Source organism: Bactrocera neohumeralis, chromosome 2 (genome assembly GCF_024586455.1).
Source record: "Bactrocera neohumeralis isolate Rockhampton chromosome 2, APGP_CSIRO_Bneo_wtdbg2-racon-allhic-juicebox.fasta_v2, whole genome shotgun sequence".
NCBI classification, from domain to species: Eukaryota; Metazoa; Arthropoda; class Insecta; order Diptera; family Tephritidae; genus Bactrocera; species Bactrocera neohumeralis.
In genome coordinates, this window is record NC_065919.1 from 47,492,471 (window position 1) to 47,516,092 (window position 23,622).

Consider the following 23,622-nt stretch of genomic DNA (forward strand, 5'->3'; position numbering starts at 1 on the left):
GCAGATTTATTAACGCTATTCATTTTGTTAATAAATAAATTTAATTGATATAAATATTCAAACTGTTAAAATTGTTTCAAACTGTTGGCAACCCTGTTGGAATAATTAATTTATTTTTAAATTAATTTTTCGTTTAGTTTATTCCATTTGATAAACAAATTCATGCCTTCGTTCTCTTAAAATTTTTACTGAAATTAAATATTTAAACATGTGGCAACCTTCTTAATATTTTTCAACTGTAAGCTTTGCCAAATTTATTTACTGTGATAAACATATTTGTTATAATGTTTTTTTTTATACATTTTAGTGCATTAAAGTTTTTAAACAAGTGGCAACCTTTCTAAAAAAATAGTGTATTATTGTCAGATTTATTTACACTATTCAATTTGTTAACCATTATTACTGGTCCATTCACTAAATTTAATTAATATAAATATTCAAACACCTGGCAACTTTCCTTAAATATTTTTTTAACTGTAAATTTCCTCAAACTTACTCCGTGTGTTGCTCTGCGTACCATGTTTCTCTACATAGTTAATATTCTTGATTTAAGTTCTTTAAACAGCTGGCAACTATGTATTACAAAGTTCCACATTTCTATTTCAAGCTCCTTCGCACATCGTTTCACTCTTTCTCTTCGGCGAAAAATTGCATATTTAAGACAGTTTTTCATTCCTTCCACTACCTTTTTTGTCATTGTCAAACTATACGATCGAATATATAGTATAGTCATAGTATTAGAAATTACTTTCTAAAATGTCTTCTGATACTTGATACCAGTTGAAAAAGGGGCTGAACCAATTTGTGTGCGCCTGTTTGTGTGTGGCATGCGTCATGCTGCTTTCATTGCTGTCCGTCCGTATTATTGTTATGTGCATTCTCGCTTCGCTTGCCACAGCAGCATTTCTGCCACTCTTCCAATTTTTTTTTGTATTTCTTGTAATTTTTTGCAAGTCAACTTTTTTGCGAAACAAACTTGACCACGGAACACTCCCAAATGTGAGACACATGCACTTAATAGTTTATTTAGTTGTTCTTTTTTTCGCTCCGATTTTATGCTTCTCTCCTTTACTGGATCACTTTGCACTCAAGCCACGTTCCAATTGCACCAACAACAAAGCGCCGTGCAATCGCTATTACACCAACAATTTACGAGCATATCGGAACGACGGTAGAAAGCACTGCGCAAATGCGTTGCACGTTCTACGTCGTCGTACGAATTGGCAGCAGGTATTTTGGGTTAGCGCCACGGCGCAGTCGCAGCTGCCATCAAACAAGAGTAACAGTTCGGATTGTGCTACTTTCATTGCGGCTCAGCTGAAAACTGAATTTGCTTGCATATTGCTTTATAGTTTTTTCCGGTCCACAATATACACACTAAATATGTTGTTGTTGCTTTTGTTGTAATTGTTGTCTTTCAATTTGCCGTTTGTCGGTTTTGCATTAATTTCCTTTCTTGCTTCAGTTCGCTTGCTTTTATTTGCACCTCTTCCATTTCGACAACAACAACTTTTCTTTACAGCAACAACTGGAGCATTACAACAACATTTGTCTTTCAAGCAGTTATTTGCTTGGCATGGTTGACAATAAAAGTTCTCCACTACACGCTCCATTTGATTGGCAATTGATCGCTTGTGTTTGTGATTGACTTTCCGGGGGCGGCGCGGAAGTTCAAAACAATATTGATGTTTTAATAGAGTTTTATTTTCTGATTCTGAGGGAGTTCAAAGTTTAATGGCAATTTTTCTCACGACCAACATAAAGGCAATGGCATAAACTCGGTCAATTGGTTTTGCTGTTGTTGAAAAAGTTCTTTTCTGATTGACTTTATTTGCTTTGCCTTTTATACTATTCATATTAATAGTACATACTTGTATATATTCTTACATAGTACATATGTACGCATGTATGTGGTTGTATATATTTTCGCTTATATATTTTGGCATAAGAAGTACAAATGATCAACACTGTGGGAACTCTCCGTAAATATATTTTCAACTATTAACTTTTTTGAGGCAATTAAATTTCATGTCCGCGTTTATTCTATCATTCATCCTAGACATTTTATTTAAAATTTTAAACAGGTGGCAATCCTTCTTAAAATAATATTTTCAGCCGTAAATTTTGCTGAAATCAGTCAATTTCGCACGCGTGTTTATTGTATCCTTCATCCTAGAAATTTTATTGTAATACAAATATTTAACAGGTGGCAACTCTTATTAAAAATACTCTTTTAACTCTTAGATTTGCTGAATCGCTACCCATTTTTTTTTGTATTGTCAATCTTATATATTTTATAGAAGAAAATTTTTAAACAGATGGCAACCTTTTATAAAAGTATTTGTTTGACTATAATTGGTATACCAGTGTATATCGTAGAGTCTATTTTAAAAATTGTATTAAAGTAAACATTTTGACCAGGTGGCAACCCTTCTTAAAGTAATATTTTTAGCCGTAAATTTTGCTGAAACTAATCAATTTCATACCCGTGTTTATTGTATCGTTCATCCTTGAAATTTTATTGCCATACAAATATTAAACAAGTGGCAACTCTTATTAAAAATTTTTTTTTACACATAGATTTGCTGAATTTGCTACCCATTTTTATTGTATTGTTTATGTTATACACTTCTAGATGTAAACATTTTAAAAATATGGCAACTCTGATTACAAATGTTTCTTTAACTCTAATTACTGCTAAAACTTTTTAATTTTATACCCGTGTATATTGTTTAGTTTATCATAGAAATTATATTGAACTAAAAATTTTGTCCAAGTGGCAACCCTCCTTAAAAACATATATTTCACTATAAGCTAATTAGCTTTAATTGTTTTTACATTTGTATATGCAAATGTATGTAGATATGCATATTCATTGCTGCTTCTGGCATGAGAAGAAGAACTAGTCACATCTAGCCTCCTTTTGTTTACTGACATCTTTCCGTACATATTCTGCTGCAATTTCACGATTTTCGGTGCAGTTTCATCTTAAAAGATTTTTTGTATATTTTGCAAATGAAAATATAATAATGAAGCCATTAAGTGCAAGCTCCTCATTTATAAACGGTTTTCTTCAGTGCCAATCTTAAGACACGAGGTTAAATATCAGCATGCTTACTGCAAGAAGCAGTTTATGAAGTTTGGACAATTTTACGTTTACCTGCATAAATTAAAAATATATTTTATTTTGTGATCTTAATAGCTTTTTGACATGTTCACATATCAAATTTTCATTTTTGACTTTCTCAGTTTGTCAATTTCTTATTAATATTCTATTAGCAGAGTGTGATGCATGCCGAATTACTACCGAGTACAAGCTCTACTATACACATATCATACACATCCACATTTAGCCAAAGGCGGTTCTACGGCTATCAATGTCAACAACAGTTATCTTCCGTAAGACGTACATTTGTTAATAAAGTGATTAGATGCTGCCAAACCAAATCGCCTGGAGATTTACTACTTAAATTAATTATTATTTTTTGATCGTTTATTTACAAAAAAATGTACAATAATATTATGCAAAGTATTGCCCATTTGAAGCTATAACATTTTTCCATCTTTCTGGCAATTTATTGATACTGTCAGAAAAGAACTGTGCTGACTTGGAAGACAAGAATTTTTGATACCCTGTTCTGTTGTGAACCGTATTTTAATGAGGACGTTATGCATTATACTGAACGAAAGGTCATCAGAAACGGCAAAATCTAGAGCAGGCAAAATTTTCTAAATGTTGATTTCTAAATCAAATTAAAATTTCTATATAGTTTTTAACCGGTCTTGCAACATGAGGCCTACCGTTGTCATGATGGAAAATTATTGCGAGGATAGAGGATATTCCAGGTGTAGCCAGCCTCTAGCCTCTCTCAACCTGATCTCTCCAACGGAGTGGAGGTCTTTCTCTTCCTCTGCTTCCCCTGGCGGGTACTGTGTCGGATACTTTCAAAGCTGGAGTGATTTCAACCATTCGGACGACGCTGTCTCTTAATTCGTTGAACTATGTCAATGGCATCGTATAACACATTCGTATGCAATATTCGCAAAGGACCATAAATCTCCTGCAGAACCTTTCCTTTCCTTGTTATGCCTTCATTGCCTTTGAGCAGGCTGGAGAAGTTTTCCCTCCATAATTTTAGTATGCTCTGGGCATCAGTCACTAGATCACCTTTGGGGAGCTCTCGGTCTCGAAACTTTCTGTTAGATGCAACATCTTTTCGTTGAATTTTTCAACATTCATTTTTTTCCTTTAATTAACAAATGAAAAAGCCAAGCATGATGTTTATATACCATAAGCAAGTTTGTTTTTAAAGGAGGAATAGGATTAATGTAATTGAAATCAAAAAAAATTAAAGCAAGAAATTAAAATTAGAAGAAGTGTGCCCTTAATAGCGCCGCCATGTTCTCTTAACAGCAAAAATATCTGATAAATGCAAACCGATTAGTCGAGTTTCTGAGTGACCTACTTTAAAATTCGCAAATAATGTTGCTGCTACTTTAATTATAACAGCACAAAACAACAAAAGCGACAAACTGCACATTCATCAAATTTTTACAATTTGCTCCAATTTCTAAACAACTCTACCGCTCACAATAAAATATTGCCAAACATTTAGAATGCTATATATACAACGTACAAGCACACGCTGTGCCACGGTGGCTATAGAAACCTCAACCTTAAGGTTGATTTATCTACTAATCTAAGCAATTGCAGTGGCTGCCAACAATCGTTGCCGCCAGAACGCGCCGGCATGCAAAAAACTCTATCAATTGAAGTGCTGCCACATGGCTAAAATGGTCAGCGTTCTGCGCATGCGCCAAAGCGATCGAATTCACCGTTCACCTTTCGCTTAAGCAAAGTGCCAAGGAGTTGTTTCTCTTAAGCCGCAGCGCTTTAGGTCAGACAAAAGAGCACGGCTATGTAAATGGGAGCAAAGAAATCTGGGTGTGTGTGTGTGTGACAAGGCTTTCTTAAGTCGATTTGTTTGTCGGCGCAAAGTACAAATTCAATTACCTGCCGATCGGCGGGCTTAGCCTGTCCACCGTTTTGGCAGTGATATGCATTGGCTTGGCGTGGGGTACCGCTATAGCCGCAATGTCAAGCTCGCCATCGCCGCTGGCGTTATCGCTTTGGCAGCCGCGACAGCAGGCAGTTGGCCAAAATTAGTGTTGGCAATAAATTATCCAACGCGCTCTGAGCCCATACACGCTCTTCTTATATCAGCTAAGCTGGTGCGTTCTTGGCGTTCGAAAGCGTTTTTTGGTTTCTTAAATATCGACAGGGAACACGCGGCAAGCGTTGAGGTATTAACTTTAGCTTTTGCAGTCTTTTGACCTGAATCCTGTGTTGTTGAGTATTTTTTTACTCGTTGATTTATGTAGGGATTTTTGGGTACATATATGTGCTAGATCCGGCAGCTGTATTTGGTGCAGGGCAATATTGGAAAAAATCATAAATTGGCCAAAAAAATTACCCAAATTTCAAATCAGTTTCCGGAATAGCCTTCAATGCGTGTAGCGATTCACTTTTAATGTCTTCAATTGGCTCAAAACTGTTTCTCCGGAGCGGCCGTTTGAGTAGCCAGATGTCACACGGAGCTAAATCAGGCAAATACGGTGGTTGTGGCAAGATATTGGTTGAAAATTTGGCGAAAAACTCACGAAGAATCAATGCAGTATGCGACAGTGCATTATCGTGGTGGAAAATCCAAGAGTTGTCGGCCCATAATTCCGGTCTCTTTTTACGAATATATTCGCTCAAACGATGCATAACAGTCAAATAGTACACTACAGCTCGATAATCCAGGAAAACTTGATTTTTGACCTGTTTTAACGTGGTTTTTCCAGCTTCGGATTACCTTTGCCATTAATTAATTAATCGTCTGCTTCCGGTTCGTAAACATAGACCCAGGAGTCATCGGCAGTAATATAGTAACACGTTTCATGACATTCTGATAGTGGAAAGCATTGTTTCAAAGACGTTAACGCGACGCTGTTTTTTGAAAAAATTTAGTGATTTTGGAACTTTTACATTTCTTAGGCTCAAATGATCTTTGAAAATGGTTTTTACTGATCCTCCCAATATTCCAACGATGCCAGTAAGATCCCTGATTATTACTTGTCGATTCTCAGGCACCAATTCGTTTATTTTTTGATGTGTTGGTAATCAGTTGATGTTGATGATCGTCCTGGACAGGGTTCGTCGTCAACGCGTTTTCGACCCTCTTTGAATAATTTGTACCAATCAATATGGGTTCTCACGCGAAATTTAAATAAAAAAATCTTACTATTTTTGCCCACAGCGTGTCGAGCTGAGTCGAATTAGCCTTGCTCGTCTGTATATATGCGAACACCTTAACAAGTCCTTTTCTCGCTAAGGATCTGTTCAATTGTCAGAATCGCCGTTATCGAACCACTACACCATAAAGCTGTCATAGAAACTGAAGAGCGTAAGTGCTTGTATGGAAATCTTTTTTGATATCGTCACCAAATTTAGAAGATATTATTATCTTAGAATTAGCTGCCGTAGAAACTCAGCGATTAAACTCAATTCCTTGTGTGGAAATCTTTTTTGTTTGGCAAGGTATATTAGCGAAATTTGGTTAAGATTATTATCCAAAGGCATCTCTGCAATCTTGGAACAAAAAATCGAAACAAAGTTTTTGTTATACCCTTTCATGCCATAAAAAGTGCAATTGTGAAGGGTTTTTTTCCTTTCTTTTCATTTATTCTCTTTCTTTTCCAAATAGTTTCCTCCTACTATTATTTTTTCACTTTTTACCATTTTCAAAGGCTTCAGCCAGGTCTATAAATAAGTAGTAAATTTAAGTAACTGAGCTCGAAAGCATTGCCATAAATGGATATGAATATAATAATAATAAAATAAGAAACGTTGCTTTGATTAAAACTGCGATTGAATTTGTGATAATGGAAAATCCTCAACAGATTTCATCTATCAAGAAGCTTTTTGGCACAAAAAATTAAATATTTTCTTACATTTTTGCTAATGCTCATATAAAATGTAAATATCTAAAATTAAAATTTTAAAAATATTTTCGGCAAAACACAACTCAGCACTTTTATACATAATATGCTCCACTTGGCAAATTCACTTAAGTAAGTCATTAGCCAATTTATTTATGCTACATTTACATGTGTTCACATAAAAGAACGCTCTAATAGTTGTATACACATACATAGAAGAATGAATGTGTGTAAGTGTACGTCCGCTGTCGGTGTCGATAAACTTATTTCAAAAATTAATTGATTTTGCTCTACCGTTATGGGCAACCTTCGGTGCTTTTGTGCGCAAACGCACAACCTACACTCTCACAGCCGCCATAGTACAGTTATTTACAATTAGCGTGTGGGCAGCACAGACACACACAGACAGACATTTGCACCGACACATGGGGCGTTCAGGCTATTGAAATAAAAGAATTTCGTTTCACTTAATTTCGCTTAACAACTGAAGAATTTCGATACGGTAGTTTTTTAATAACTCGCGCTCTTTGTACTTTCCACTTAGTTTTTACCTACACCTTTTTATCTAACCTCAATTAGTACTTATCTCGCTGCTGACTTTTGATCAAATTCTTTGTTGTTGTTCTTAGAACTTCCAACGAAATTGTGTTAATGCAGCAGACTTCCCAATAAGTAATCATTAAAAACAAACATTCGCTTTATTCGCTTCGTCGAGTTCTTCCATTATTTGCGCTTGACGCGCCGTGTTGCTCATTAAATCAAGCCGGAGGTCATAAGTAGGTGGCTGGGAGTGTAAGCTTCGTAAGATGTGGCGGTGACTGCGCGCGTCGTGGCGGCCGTGATTAATGTCAGCCCATTTGCTTGTTCATAATTTGTTTGATTAATTTTTCAAAGTTACTTTGATGAGCACAAATTGTTTACGTTCTTTGCTGTTGTTGTTGTTGTTGTTATTTAGCAAAATTGCTTTGAGGCTTGGAGTGTGGCTAAAAGGTGTAAAGTGGGACAATAGGCGCCTCATTAGGCGCGAATCAAAATAACAGTGAGTTTTAGAGGTTGATTTTCGATGGAATTAATGTTCTAGCGGATGAATGAAGATAAATACAGGTATATACATATGTATGTATGTATTTAATTGCCCTTCCGTCAATATACCACATACAAGCATTTGTGTGATTACAGTTAAAATTTTCATTTAGAAGCACGGCTATATAGTTTTCACAAGTACATATTTTTCTCTTTATTTCATTATATATTGAATGAATTTCCGATCATGTGGCAACTCTTTTTTTAATTTCCCGCACTGAAATCATTTTTCAACCTGTTTTTCGAAAATATATTATATTATTTACATTATCTAATCAATTGAGTAAAAATTTGAAACAGGTGGCATCATTCTCATAAACAAAATCAGCTGTAAGCCTGCTTAAATATTTTTATTTGCATATACTATAAATAAAACATACAAATGTCACAATAATTTTGTTAAACAAAACTTTTAAAGAGATGGCAACCCTTCTCAAAAAATTTTTCAACTATGAACTTTCTTTCATGGACAGAGTTGCGCAACAATATCTATGCTGTATGGAAGTGTCACAGCTTTTATAGCAATATTACTTTATGAATTACAAATAGGTGGCAACTCTTCTAAAAAAATGCTTTACCATACCATTATTTCATACTCATATTGCATTATTACTTTATAATAATTAATATTTAATTCAGTTTTAACAACATAAATTATTAAAAAGCTGGCAACCCTTAAAAATTTCATGGACAAAAATTATTTTTAAATTTTTAAATCATGCATTTAGTATAATATAAAAATATACTTTCACGCTTTTATTTAATAGAAATATTAAACAGGTGGCAACAACTTTTCAAAAATATATTCTACTATGAGTATTCCAAATTACTTTTATTTTTATACCCATATTGTATTCTTTATATCATAAATTTAAAAACATTATTTTTTTAAGATATGGCAACCCTTCTCGAAAAAACTCGACATTCTCTAAGACTACGGCAACCTCTTCAGTTTATAATGTTTGTTTTATTTGTTTTTGATTTAAAAATTTAAAACATCAAGCAACCTTGCAACGTTTGCTTAAGAGCATAGAGCGACCTTATTGAACTGTAGAAGTCTGTTGTTTCAGCAAAATTAAGTATTGCATTTATTTTTCCCAAAATGGTCGCACTAGTTATTTATTAAGTTTTTTTTTTATTTTTATTGCCTTAAAATTAAATTCTGCACTTTAAGTCGTCTTTTAAATTCTTTAACTCGTTTTTTCTAATGTTATTATTTTCTATTTACTTCCAGGTGGCAACACAAGAAGTATCGACACAAAATGAATTTGCGCCACGCGTAACGGCGACATGCAAATCGGGCACAATGAATATCAAAGTGAAATTCAACGGTCCCTACACGGGTGCAGTACATGCGCGCGATCATCGCAATGCGGCCTGCATGGCCATGGGCGACGGCTCCGATGCGGTGGGCTTCAGCATAAATCTGTTGGCGAAGCAGGGTGCGCCCGATTACTGCGGCGTGCTGGTCAGCAACGTGAGTGGTGCCAATGTAAGCTAACCAATTGTTCCAATACTAATTCACACTAATTTACTCACTTGACTTTGAAAGCTAATTTCGTGTTGTTTTTGCAATCACTTACTTTTTTTTTGTCTTGTTTACATGACATTTGTTGTTGTACAACGATTTGTATGCATCGACGTGTGTACTTGGTGTTGTTGCGAAATTCACGACACGTTTTCACGGCGTCGAACGGATTGTGTGTGTTCGTTTTTTTGCGATTGTCAATACTTGTAATTCAATAGATGATTCTTCGATGATAATGAAGATGATGATGAGAATGTTGTTGTGGATATGAGTACACATTTTGTGGTTTGAGTTGTGATGCTTGCAATCGAGATTCGGGAACTTATTAAATTCATTGATATTTGTTGTTAGTTACTTGATTAGGTTTAACATTCTTTAAAAAGGAAAGCAAACATGTGCTTTAAATATTAATTTGTATTTCACTCTAAAATGGCATAGGAATTATATTCACGTCACAAAATTGTCTTAAAGCCAAACATTTTTAGAGTCGGTATCCGAATTTCAAAACATGGAGTTTCCATAATATAAACTTCCAAAAAATAAATAATGATTTCACTGTTTTAGGACGTTAACGTTTAGAGTAAATAGTTTCATCCACAATAATAATGAACATTTGTTGTATCATTGCACCTCCGCTTTCGATTAAATTAATCTCAACTTCATTTATGTAAAGCTACTGTTATTGTATTTCGCCTAAATGACTTTTCGGATTGCACTGGAGCAATGCAGAGGAGTATTTGCTTGATTTAGCCAGTCACTTTATAAGCACTTTCGGAACAGTTTCTAAAGATTGAAAATATTCTTCCAAATAGACTCACATGAATTAAAAAAAAAAAAACAGTATGAGATTTTCAAAAAATGTTTGTGTTTTATGACTTAATGTATACTTTATGATTCTCATTCAAATGCCGGGTGAGGTCAGTGCAGTTTAATTTTTCCCCGAAAAAAGAACATTAAATTGTTTCAATAACGGAATTTTAGTTTTTTGTTTTGTAAAAATATTTATTCATTCGTCTACAACAACAACAGATACAAGCGGCTTCTTCAGTGAAAGTCTTCGTTTTATAGATGAAGCAATTTACACTTTTGAAGAATTATTAAAAGCATAACGAAAAAATCTACGCAAAAAATGTTGTTCCAAGGATGGAAAGCATTGGATTTTCCAGATTCTGAACCAGTTCACAAGACATAAGCCAACCAGCAGTGGCTTAAAAACCCTATTTCTAGTTACTTACTTTAGCTGCGGTTGCTTTCAAAATATTCTTCATTCGATAATATGCAGTTTTGCTAGCGCTTCGTCCAATCGTTGAAACACTCCTCAAACTCGCTTTTTAGGTTAGCCTTTAGCTCTTATAGCGATTCGCTTTTAATATCATCTATACTTGTAATTTATATATGTAAATGCAAATATAAAAAAACTTATATTATCAAATATTTATTAAATAAAGACTGAAAAAGGTAAATTCGGTTTCTTTTTTCTTATCTTTAAGTGTTTTCTATTTTCTTTTCTTTGAGAGCTCTTGATAGTCATAACACCTTAAAAACTAATAAAGTACAGGTATTAAAAGTTTCTTCTCATTCAATTAGTGGTACTAATTACTAATCCGGTTTGCACCAGAAGTATTTTCAAAATTTTGCCAAAATACTAGTTATTTCACAAATAAACTCCTCCCTTCCATGTACATAAACTAAATGCAGTTCTCTTAGCGGTTGATATCCACTAAATATAACCCTAAATGGGAGAAAACAAACCAATCATGTGTTAAATTAGTTCATTGGACGCATTAAGGATATATGAGATGTGCTTTATGCTAATTAACATCTTTTGAAAGACGCTGGCTCCTGACAAAAAAACAATAGAATTATGCTGGAGGCTCAAGTGTCAAGTTTCATCTTTGGCAATTTGACATTTCGTTTTGGGTAACAGGGAAGAATAAACTATTAGATTATATGAAACTCAAAACACACCTCCGAAATTGGCGATTGATATTTCATTTTATTCAAGGTATTTTGTTTATTCGATGAAGACGTATGATCTTATTGGTTAGTCATAACCGATAAAAGATAAATAAATATTCTGTTATACCTACAATTTATACAGAAAAACATAAGTACTCAAAAGATTAGCACCTAACTGATATCAATCGGTTTTTTCCTGTTGCAGCCAAATGTTGCTTACGCCATTCTAAAGGCTTATTCAACCAGCAATATTTTAAACACATATTTAATATAAAGCCGCAGGTTCTTATCATCAGAAAGTGCGATAAGACTAAAATTATTAATAGCCCTTTTTTTTTAATATCAATAACATGAATAGCCTTAAAGTTTCTAGTTTTGACTTGTTGTGATAAAAGTTCGGAACCGGGCTGAAAAATAATTTTTAATAGCAGACTCTGAAAATACAAATTTTTCAAAATTTTCTGTCTTTGCAACCATTTTAGTAAAAATTAGACAATTGAATTTGAATAAGACCATCAACAGAAAATCAAATATCAGACAGTGACAATAATGACCATTTTATTTGCATACATATGCAAGGTGCGCTCCACAGTAAATAGGACTTTAAAAAAAAAAAGAACAAAGGGTTTTTTCGGCAAAATCAATTTATTTCATTCAAATCAGTCCAGTGTTTTAGCTCCTTGGCCGTTATGGCCGCCATTATGGCCGCCATTATGCCTTGCACAAGAATGACATATACAGCTGTGTTCATTGAAATAGCAGTGCAAGAGATGCGAAAATATATAACGGTTTTTTTTGCATACTCCTATCTGTTTGTTGATCGCTTGCGCATTGTTTTTGTAAAACGGAGTATAGAGAATAGAAAAATATAAAAACTCCGTTGGATTTGATGTATTTGATGCTTTTTTTCATATTTTTTGCGAAAATCCACAACTTTTTGGCTGTTCACTGAAATAGCAGTTTTTAATTTTTCTCAACGAAAAGTGCCGAGAAAAATTTTAAATTTTTGAATAGTGAGTTCGATTAAGTTTATTATTGTAAGTTAAATGACAATAGACCATAACAATGAAAAAATTTAAATTTTAGTGGGTAAAGGACCTCACTGCTCCAAGAAAGATAGGCTTTTGATTGTTGAGCTTAAAAAAGAGGGGAAAACATACAAAAAAATACAAAATCGTTTAAAATATTCTGGCGAGATGGTATACAATGCCATAAAAGAAAAGAAATTATGAATTGAAGCCCGAAAAAAGTGCTGCCTACGCAAAACTACAAATTTAGAGGACCGACGCATAGTGCGCTTCTGCAAAAACAACCCCTTTGCATCATCTAGGGAAATAAAAGCCGAGCGGAAATTGGGGATCAGCGACGAAACTATTCGACGACGACTGGTGAATGAAAATTTGAAAGCGCGAAGCCCACGAAAGGTGCCTTTGCTTAGTCAAATACATATCAAAGCCCTGTTGGAGATTGTTGGCGATTGCCAAAAGCCATTTGAACTAGCCAGTATCAAAACGGGGCAATATCCTTTGGACAGATGAGTCCAAAATGGTCTTGTTTTGTGGAGCAGGCTGTAGACAGTAAGTCCGTCGACCCCCAAACACGGAGTATATTCCAAATTATACGGTCAGGACAATAAATCACGGTAGCTTTAAAATTTTGATAAGGACCTGTTTTTCTTATAGCGGTGTGGTCTCAATACATATGATCGTTGGGATCATGAATCAAAATGTGTACGTGGAGATATTAAGGAACGTTATGCTGCCATATCCCAGTTCGAATATGCCCTTAAAATGAACACTCCAGCAGGATAACGATCCAAAACACACCAGCAAAGTGGTGAAAAATCGGCACAGCCAAGAAAAAAAAAATTTGGTGCCATGAACAGCTCAATCCCCGTATCTCAACCTCACAGAAAACTTATGGGGAGACGTCAAGAGTTTTATTTCAAAGCAATCCCTATCTTCTAAGCCGCAGTTTTGGCAGGCTGTTCGAGAGGCATGGACGTAGATTCCCTTAAGCGTTGCCAGGACTTGCCCGACTCCACGCCACGTAGGTGTAAGGCTGTAATAGTCAATAAAGGATACACAATAAAGTATTAAGACAATACCAAAATGTTAATTTTTCACTGCTAAAAACACAGAAGAAGCAAATGCATTTTTCCGAAAAAGAAGAAGTCGCACGATACCATATCAGGTGAATACGGGGAGTGGTTAATGGTTAAAATGTGAGTTTTGGTCAAATAACCGGTCACAAGAGAGCAATTTTTGGTCGTCAGTCAATTTGTGCGGTAGAAACCGTGCACACACCTTTCGTAAGCCCAAATGTTCGGTCAAAATGCGATAAATCGATGTTTTGGAGATGTTCAATTCCATTTCCATGAATTTCAGTAATGATTTCGGCTGACTTTTGATGAATTCACGCACAGTTTCGATGGAATTACCGGTGATCACGGATTTTGATTGGCCCACATGTTGATCGTCATCTATGTCCTCAACGAAAACGTTGACACCACTTGTGCACTCTGTTACGGGCTAGGCAATCATCGCCATAAACTTGTTTCATCAATTGAAACGTTTCGGTAAAAGTTTTACCAATTTTAAAACAAAATTTAATTTTGGCTCTTTGTTCGAAGCTCATTTTCGTACCGATAATACAAACATACTGACACTTAAAACGCAATAACTTCACTTCCAATCAATGAAATGTCATGAAATTCTCACACAATCGACAATCGATTAGATTCTAACGCACCAGTCGTAATATAGATGGCGCCAACAAAAAAGGCGCTAGAATAAAAAAGTTCTGTTTACTTTGGGATGCACCTTGCATTGATACACATTCGGTTTGATCCAAATATATCGGATAATATATATTTGATATTTCTCAGTATATATAAAATTGAGGTCGATAAAAAATACATATATATATTTGTACAATTTATAAAGGTTTAGTAAGCGTTAGACGTTACTTTTCTTGTTGATATTAAGTGACTCTCCAAATTTAGAAAAAAAAAGTTCACAGTTCTTTTCAAAAGTAAATTTATTACATTTTTTATATACTCCCTATCCTGAATTTTCGGTAACAACCGAAATACGAAATGTATATGTAATATACTATAATTGAATAAGACTTTAAATGGAAGAAAAATATTCGCTCCCTTAAATCTGAAAATTCGAAATTTCAAAGAAGCTTAACAATAAAACTCTCTCAGATTTGCATAAGCTTAATAAATTACAGGTGCATAAATATTCATATATACATAAAAAAGTAATGTATGTAATACTACCAAATTTGAAGCAATTATTTTGATTGAAGTTTGCAGTTTTCCCTCTTTTATTATTGTTGGACATTTTCATTCTCTTATTTCACGCTTGCTTTTTAGGGAGGCGCCATAATGTCATTGGTAACTCAAGCGATTCATTATTTTTTAAATAACGTGATAAAAACCCCAATTAGATTACATAAGTTTCATAAAATATATATATTTTCTCACATTCGCAGCTTTATACTCTCTTATGCATTTAAATTTGAATTAATTTTTTCTTCAGGTACGTTGCTTAAGTCTTTTGATATATACGTATGTAGGTTGCTATATATATTTCTGGCCTAATAATGTAAATAGGCATATTTATCAACGAAAATGTTTTTTTTTTATTTTTTTTTTTTGTTTTTTTTTTTTTTTTTTTTTTTTTTTTTTTAATTTTTTTTTTTGTCGATTGCTGTTTTGCTTCGGGCTCATACGCAAAGATCCATGATTCGTCACCTGTGTCGATCTTATAAACGTCTTTTGAAGCACCGCGATCGTATTTTTTCAGCATTTCTTTACACCAATCCACACGAGCCTTTTTTTTAACGATTGTCAAATTGTTCACAGCGTTTTTACGGCCAGGTGTTCATGATGTCGAATTTCTGGCACATCTGACATGACGCTGTTTTCAGTTCACGGACGATGTTCACAACGACTGTTTTTGGACGACCTTCACGACCTTTGAGCGAGCGTCGGCCACGATTGAATTCGTTGTACCAGTTTTTCACAGTGCTATAGGATGGTGCTTCATAGCCATACAAAGATTTTAGTTCATCGATGCACTCTTGTCGTGATAATCCACGTCGAAAGTTGTGAAAAATGATCGCACGAAAATGTTCACGAGTTTATTCCATTTTTTGGCCGAGATGAATTTTTTAATTCCCTGTAAATAAAACAATTCACGATTAAATGACAAAACGTTCTGAGTGATGTTATGCTAAAAAATGTCAAACTTTCCAATGGAAATGTCATATTGCACCTGGCAACACTTAGTGTTGCCCTAGGCCAGATTATATATAGCAGCCCTCGTAATCTCTATATATAGTATATGGTATGAATATTACGTGTCACGTTGTTTTAGCAGAATTTAGCACACTGTGTCCAGTTCGAACAAACTTAGAAGATGGAATATTAAAAATAATGCATAAATAAAAAATACGGTGAAAGCTCTATTAAATGGACGCTTTATTAAGCGAACATCTCTATTAACCAAGCACATTGGCCGGTCCCATAATTTGTTGATGTTTATTAGGTACAATCTATTACGCAGACAACTCTATTAACTGTACAGAAAGGCTGATAACCAGACATTGAGAAAGCAGCCTTAAATTCGTTAATTTTTCCAATGAATTTTTTTTTGTATGCACAAATTTTAAATTAAACCTCAAGTATAATCGCTTGCAATCTTATACCCCCGAAAACGTTTTTGCCTTTATTCGTAAATTCCGATCCACTGGTTTTATATAAAATACGCTTGCGTTTGAGTTTTGCTTCTGTTTATTCCTCGTATTTAATTAAATTCAATTTTTTTTTTTATAAAAATATTAATTTTGAAAGCAATGTAACTTAAAATCAATGTTTGTTTCCATTTTTTATATAAATCTTTGCAATATTTCTAAGTTAAATTTTTTTATTCAAAATTCAGATCAACTATTTTACTTTCACAATTTCAAAAAAAATGTGTGCATGCATTTTTCACAGCACCAAAACTCTCTCATGCTGTTATTACATAAGCTCCATAAAACTTATATTCAGCTCAAAACGTTGGTGCTGCAATTATATTGTCCACCAGGTTCGCTGCGCAAGTCTTTTATTGGCTTAATCTCGCGAATAGCGTTTCCATTACGCTTTTATAACTACGCTTGCATAAACGCAATTAATCGTAAGCTTTACGCTGCCATACGAAATTGTGAGATAAAAAAATAATAAATTGCGCAAGTAGAATTTTCGCCGCCAAAGCGACAACAACACGTTAAAAAACATACAAATGTAAAGTAAGACAATTGAAAAATTAAAGCGGCAAAATGCTGCCGTAAAAATTGTATTATAAACGCAGCTAAAAATAGCAGAGACAGCAACAAAAAACAGCATCCAAAAGCCAATGAAAATTTCAATAACAAAGCCGATTTGCTTGTGACCCAAAAGACAACAGGCGGCAACAACAACAACAATTACGACATTTATGTATATACAATTTAGAATTGGGTGTTGAATTGAAAATTGTTTTGTGTGCAACACAGCGATTTCAACACGAAGTGGACACAACGCCAACAGCCAGCCGGCAATGCACCGCAATAAGGCCGCTCAAGCGCACAGCCAAAACACGTACGAGCGCCAAATATTTGCGAGACAGACATTTGCGCATGCGCACACACGTCGGTCGGATAACACAGGTATAGGTACATATGTTGAGTTGTTTAGTGTTTGCCGCGTACTTAACCCGGCCGAGTCAATCAGCGACAAGCGAACGACACAAAATAAGGCGCGTCCAAATGCCAGAGACAAGAAACAAAAACGCAGCAAATACTCGGAGCTACGAAAAATGCGATTGAGAAAACCAGGCTGGTCAGCGGTAAGCCGCCGACGATGCTTTCGAAGCTTTTAATGCGCGCAGCTGGTTGCCAACAATTTATACTTACTTATGGCTGACTCTTTTCAGCACTATGCTACTAATAAATATGTACATATATATGTATATACTTAAGTTATATTTATATATATATAAAATTATATATACGCACATAAAGTGCTCCAGACACATAAATATGTATGTATGTACACATTTTTAGTGCCTCCACCTATGCGCCTATGCGCTCGTCTTGTGCTTGTCAATCGTTGGTCGCGCGCATGCCTCGCACACAGCCAGACGATTGGACAAACAGATAGACAGGCAGACACGGACAATTCGAGCAGATAAATGGCAATGCGTCTGACTAATGTGGCGCAGCATGAAATATGGGTCCTGCGGCACATTTCCACTGTGGGCAGGCTGGCGCTCGCACTCAGTCACTCATGTCGGCCCCAAATGCGTTGCACATACATACAATTCTATGATTTAATGCCTAGTCAATGCGTATGCCTGCAAGACAGGCTCCACTCAACATGCACGCATGCGCGAAATCTGCATCACATACGAGATTTGTGTTGTCAGACCCCACTGGATAAGCAATGCGCCGCATCCGCTAAGCTGTTTGGTATGCAGCTCATATGGACACCGCGCATGCGTGCACTTATGCTAATTTCTTGCGATCAGCTCGTTAGTTTGATTGTCGGGCGTTTATATGTAGATTTCCATAGGCATAATTTGTAGGTGTATACTTCATTATATGCACATTTATTGATCCGTATGTAGGTAACATATCTTTTTATACCCCGTCTCAAAAATTTTAACGGTTTGGTTTATAATAACTTTTGTTGTTGTTATTGTTGTTTTTTCTAGTGACAGAATTCTGCCGAGTTGACAGTTCTTATCAATAAGAAAAAATCCGGGTCCGTTCCGGTTACGTAATCCCAACTGTTGTGGGGACGGTATAATAGCTCTACTTTTCTAACGGTGTGTTGTAATGGAAAGGCGTTGAGTTATATTTATCAAAATATTCAGATTGTGAGAAGTTATTATATGGGCCCTACTAGCCCCAAGGTAGTAGAAAGCAGACTTGTTGTTACTTCAGTGGGTTAGGATTTCCGAAGGTATATATGAAATGGAAGGCACTAGCTTATGACGCAATGACTATATCAGATCTCTCTCTCATTACATGAAGTAAATATTCAAAAAAATGTAGTTGTGGAGTGTCTCAAATATACTCTGGGTAGAAGGATCTCGCAATTGCACAAGTTTTAGTTGTTGACCAGCGCTGTCGGAGCTCTCTGAATGTGCAAAAGTCCAACATCAGTACGTAAGAACACTTCGGAAAATCAACTCGTCGACGTTGTAGTTTCCGACGAATTCACTGTCAGCATAACCCATACAAGTATTGTATGAAAGATACTTGAAGCTAGTGCTAATGAGGTAATGCCCTCCTTGAATAGTTTGGAACACACAATCAGCGAGCTTAAAGCCAGTATAGCCGCTTGTCTATCGAAGTAAGTGCACATCTCTCTTAAGGCAGTTACACTTCGAAACCGTGGATCTACTGCTACCTTGATGTTGATGGAGCCGAAAAGCTCACGACATTCCCTCTCCAAAGACTTCCCGTAAACCACAAATCCTTCGTAGGTGTGTAAGCCTGGAAGCAACCGTCAGGAGACGATTCTGCAATGCAGAGATCTAGATAGAAAGCAATCTAAGCTGTAACGGCTCTAAGCTTCAGACGGCTAAACATCTGCAGACATGAAGCCAGGAATATTTTTACCTTACTGAAGCACAATTTTGCTAGAAGATCTATTGATCGTTTTGCTTATTGAAAACTTGTTCAACACTGTTTTTCATTTGCAAAAAGGATGCTGAAAAACACTGAAAAAATACCATTTCGAGAGATAACACATTCACTAAACTTGGTTTTCAATAAATTGATTATAAAATTCGCGTCGTCCTGTTGGAACCACATATTGTCCAAGTCCATATCATCCAATTCGGTCCAAAAATATTCGGTTATCATTAAGCCGCACAAAACCGTAATTTTTTTGGGATGCAATGGCGACTCATTGAGTGTTCGCCACAACGACGTCACAGAGATGCCCAACGCTTGACAAAGACGTGTGAGATACTGATTTGGGTCTTCCTCAATTGATGCTTTGACAACAGCAATATCCTCGACACTACGGGCACTTCTTTGTCTCACCGGCACGGGAACATTTTGCACTGTGCCTGTGGATTCAAAACTTTCCACTAGACGCTCAATTGTTGGTCTCTTAAATTTGATTCCACTGACTCCGAATTTCGGTAGTAAAACTTTATAAATGTCGACTCGTTGTTGGATCATACATCTTTCCATGATGAAATGGCAAACCTTACTGAAGAAAAATGTCAAAAAAAGCGGGAAAAAATATGACATCGTTTGCTGTTCCTATCAGTCAACTTTTGTAGCGTCGTTTTGAAAAAACCCTTTATATCACATGTTAAATACTTAAGCCATAAGAAAGCTTCAAAACATTTTAACTGACTGTATTTAATAAAAGTTAAACCTACAAAATTCATCAGTAAAAGCTACTGGGTCCAAACAACCAAGCTTTAAGCTTACTCAACGGAGCTTTTAAAATATCAATTAGATATTCAGCAATATATAATCCTGCTTAAATTTTCTAAGGTGAATCTTCATTTGGTCTCTCACTTTGCCTTACCTAACTAATATTAATTGTGAAACTAAGCTTTTAAGCTTTAAGCTTACTGAACTGCGCTTTAAACACAAACGACAGGTAATAGTTAAGCCTATAAAATTCATCACTAAAAGCTACTGATTCCAAGCTTTCAAGCTTTAAGATCCTTAAATTTTGTTTATACCCTTAATATTCTTACGCACTCTCACTTTTGCCCACCTTACTAATATTCCATTCGAAAGTCAGCCTTTGAGCTTTAAGCACAACGAATTGAGCTTTAATTAACCTTAACATTCGATTGCACTCTAACTATCCCCCCACCTTACTTATTTTCCTTCACTAACACCACGCGAGTAAACTAATTGCAGCATCTATCCGCAGACATCTAAACACATGTTAGTATTTATTTAAACACAAACCGCGCATTGTCGCCTATTCATCAATTTTTGGACAAATAGTTGGCTGGCTGCCTGAGTAAGTGGCCGCATTTGTGGCAACGCAAAGACAAATGAATTCCTCCTGCACTTAAACATTAATGCTGTTTGCTATTTCACTGCCTTCACAAGCAAGCAAAGACAACAACAAAAAGCGATAATCTTCCCTTCTATTTTTTGCCATATTTAACCTTCCGAGCGCTTGACTATTAATGCGCTGCCCGAACACATGTTCGCGGTAATAAATTGTTTTAACTGCAGGACGACTGGTGCGCGCGCCTTAATTTCTAAGAAGCGCTGAGCAAAAATGTTGCTGCAACAATAAAAGGGAATTAAAAGCATCTTATTCGCCTTCATTTTAAATACAATTATCTACATGTGTCCAGCTGCATGTGTATGTGTGTCTTGGTGAAACCTTTGTCGGTTGGCGACTATCGCTTGGCCCAAGCACACGAGCAAACGAGCAGCTGCTCGAAGCGACTGCGGTTGACCCATGGAAATAAATCGCGCTTCTCTTATTAATTGCAAACTTTCTGGGTGTGTCCACCACAAATAGATAAGCCACTCTGCAGCTCCACTTGCGGCTTGTCGCAAGCTTTGGTTTCGAGAATAGAATGGTGATTTTTTAAGTCCACTCTTTTGTGTCCCTTTTCTATTTTTTGCACTGCGCTCGTTGACAAGCCATAAACGAATATGTGAAGGTAAAAGGTAGTTAAATAAAAATTAAAAAGAAATACAGCGTGTCATTAAAAACCCGTTAACGGAAAGATGTGGCAACTATTGAATAGTGACTTTCGAAAATCGCTGTTACTGCATTGTGAGGGATTGGGTGGCCGGAAAGAATTGTAACGACTTTGAATTGAGAAATTAAAAGGTAGCAACCAGGATTAATAAGATAAGGATATTGGTTAATTGTAGTAAAAGGGCTTCATAGTTTATTCAAATCTTTAGTAATTATTTTTTAAAGTAGGGATTTAATAATTATTAATTGTTAAGTAAGTGCAGTCAGTATTTCTTAATAGTTTAAAATATTTTTTTTTTAATTTATAAAATTAAAAGTTTAGTTTTATTTATGAGGTCTTATTCTACTGATAGCGCCGCAGTAATTGTTGTCTGATTAATAAAATATGAGATTTCAGAGAGCTTGCTATGAAAAAAATGTATTGTTATTTGGCAATATTTTATTCGAAAAGAAATAAATAAATTAATTAATTAAAAATAAACCGATGCTTCCCACACCATTTATTAGCAGAGCAAGGTTTCGATCCTCGGACCTCTGGGTTATGGGCCCAGCACGCTTCCACTGCGCCACTCTGCTGCTTACCGAACTACTTGTATATGCAAATTACAGTCTTGTTCCGCTAAGAAAGAGATGCATATATACATGTTTTCATATTTGTAGGTGTACAGGAATATATGAGTGTTTCAAATATCATCCCTGCAATTTGAATTCTTTTATGAAATTTATTCTACAGGTCATATGAATATGGAAAGAGCTTTTATTTTCAAACAGGTATAGTTGATTTTACTGTTTGATGCTATAATTGAAAGGAAAATATTATTAATTGAAATTGAATTTAGAAAATAGTTGAGCCAAAACCTTTTAAAATAAATTTAAATATTTATTTGCAAATAACGTTTGAATGCAGTCGGGGAAATAAAGCAAACCCTTTAAATTCTTCTGGATGAAACGAGCTTTTTACAAGACTTTACAAATGATTAAAAAAATTATGACGTATATACTGTATACAGTTTATTTAAAAATATGACTTCTTACTGAAATTCTTTGTTATACTTTTTATACTCTTGCAACCAGTTGCTACAGAGCATTACAGTTTTGTTTTGTACAAATGATCAGGATGGCGAAAGATTTGAAAGCCGGCTGCATGACTGTCCATCCGTAACTCCGCGCAAGCTGTAAATTGAGATATCTTGATGAAACTTGGTATGTGGGTTCCTTAATACAAAAAAATTTCGAGTTCGTAGATGGGCATAAAGCGAAAACGTAACTAAGCTCCAAATTGAGTTATAAAGCTGTAAGCAGTAGCAAAAGGCATCTGTGGGGAAATATTTTTGAAAAAGAGTGACCTCTAACAAGTTTAATGTACATATGTATCTCCTAAACCACTTAAGCTACAATAACCAAATTTGGTAAGCACGAATATCGGCTGACTTTACTCTATATTACTGGTTTCATACCTTAAAGTATTTCCCTGGCTTTGATTCTTGCAAGTTGCAAGAGTGTAAAATGTTCGGTTTCACCTGAAATTAGCCCTTCCTTACTTGTTCAAGTTGTCTTCAGCCATAACCATATATATTTGAAATCAAAACATGAAGTATTTTGCATTTTTAGTTTTTCATATGAGTATTTGGGTTCAAAAATCAACCAGTAGTTGTTGCTGGAATATTTTTTGAAATCTTATTTGATTATTTTACATTTATTTTGCCCCTTAAATTTCTATAATTTTCTGAAATTTAACACGTTAGATGTCGCTAAGTTCAATAATAAGGTTGTCACTATAAATAGGAAAATTTGGGGAGAGTTTTGAATTCAAAATAGCTGGCATCTCTAAGAACTTTCAATAAGATATATACTCATGTGCAAAGTCGGAAAAATATATATTCAAGTTTATTATTTAAAAATATTTAATGAATGTTAGCCTTATATTGAGATTCAACGCTGGATTAGAACAAATTTTTATCACTCAAAACGTAAAGCGAAAAATTATAAACTGTTATAACTATGTCACAAAATTTAGCTATAAAATTAAGCAAGCAGGGATCTCAGTATGGAGGGGCTTCTGTGGTTAAATATGGTTTTTTGAAAGTGAGCCCTGCGCTGCTATTGGTTTTAAGTACAGAAATCTCAAACTACTGAAACACTTCCAAAATTACGTAATTTTTCAGAACTGTTTTCCCACACAACTGCCTGTTGTAGGTTTTAAACGGGAATTTATAGTATGTATAGTGCGAAAGTGAAGTTATTAGCACTGGCTTACCCTAAATGAATATAAGTTCATAAAGTTTTTTTAAGCACACTTTTTGTAATGATCAATTTCATCAAAGATCCT

The 23,622-nt window shown here is 35.1% G+C and overlaps 1 protein-coding gene and 1 non-coding gene across 9 annotated transcripts in view; one reads left to right on the forward strand and one right to left on the reverse strand.

Annotated features, from left to right (window-relative positions):
• LOC126750964 (uncharacterized) overlaps positions 1 to 23,622 on the forward strand; it is a 109,768-nt gene that overhangs the window by 57,683 nt on the left and 28,463 nt on the right. For 7 of the 8 annotated variants that reach the window (XM_050460833.1, XM_050460834.1, XM_050460839.1 and 4 more), the window contains exon 3: positions 9,302 to 9,559. In XM_050460833.1, coding sequence (XP_050316790.1) covers positions 9,302 to 9,559 — 258 coding nt within the window. The remainder of the gene's footprint in view (positions 1 to 9,301; positions 9,560 to 23,622) is intronic. The other variant, XM_050460838.1, reaches the window with a different exon arrangement.
• Positions 21,798 to 21,869, reverse strand: Trnam-cau (transfer RNA methionine (anticodon CAU)). The gene has a single exon. It is a non-coding gene; the product is annotated as a tRNA-Met (tRNA).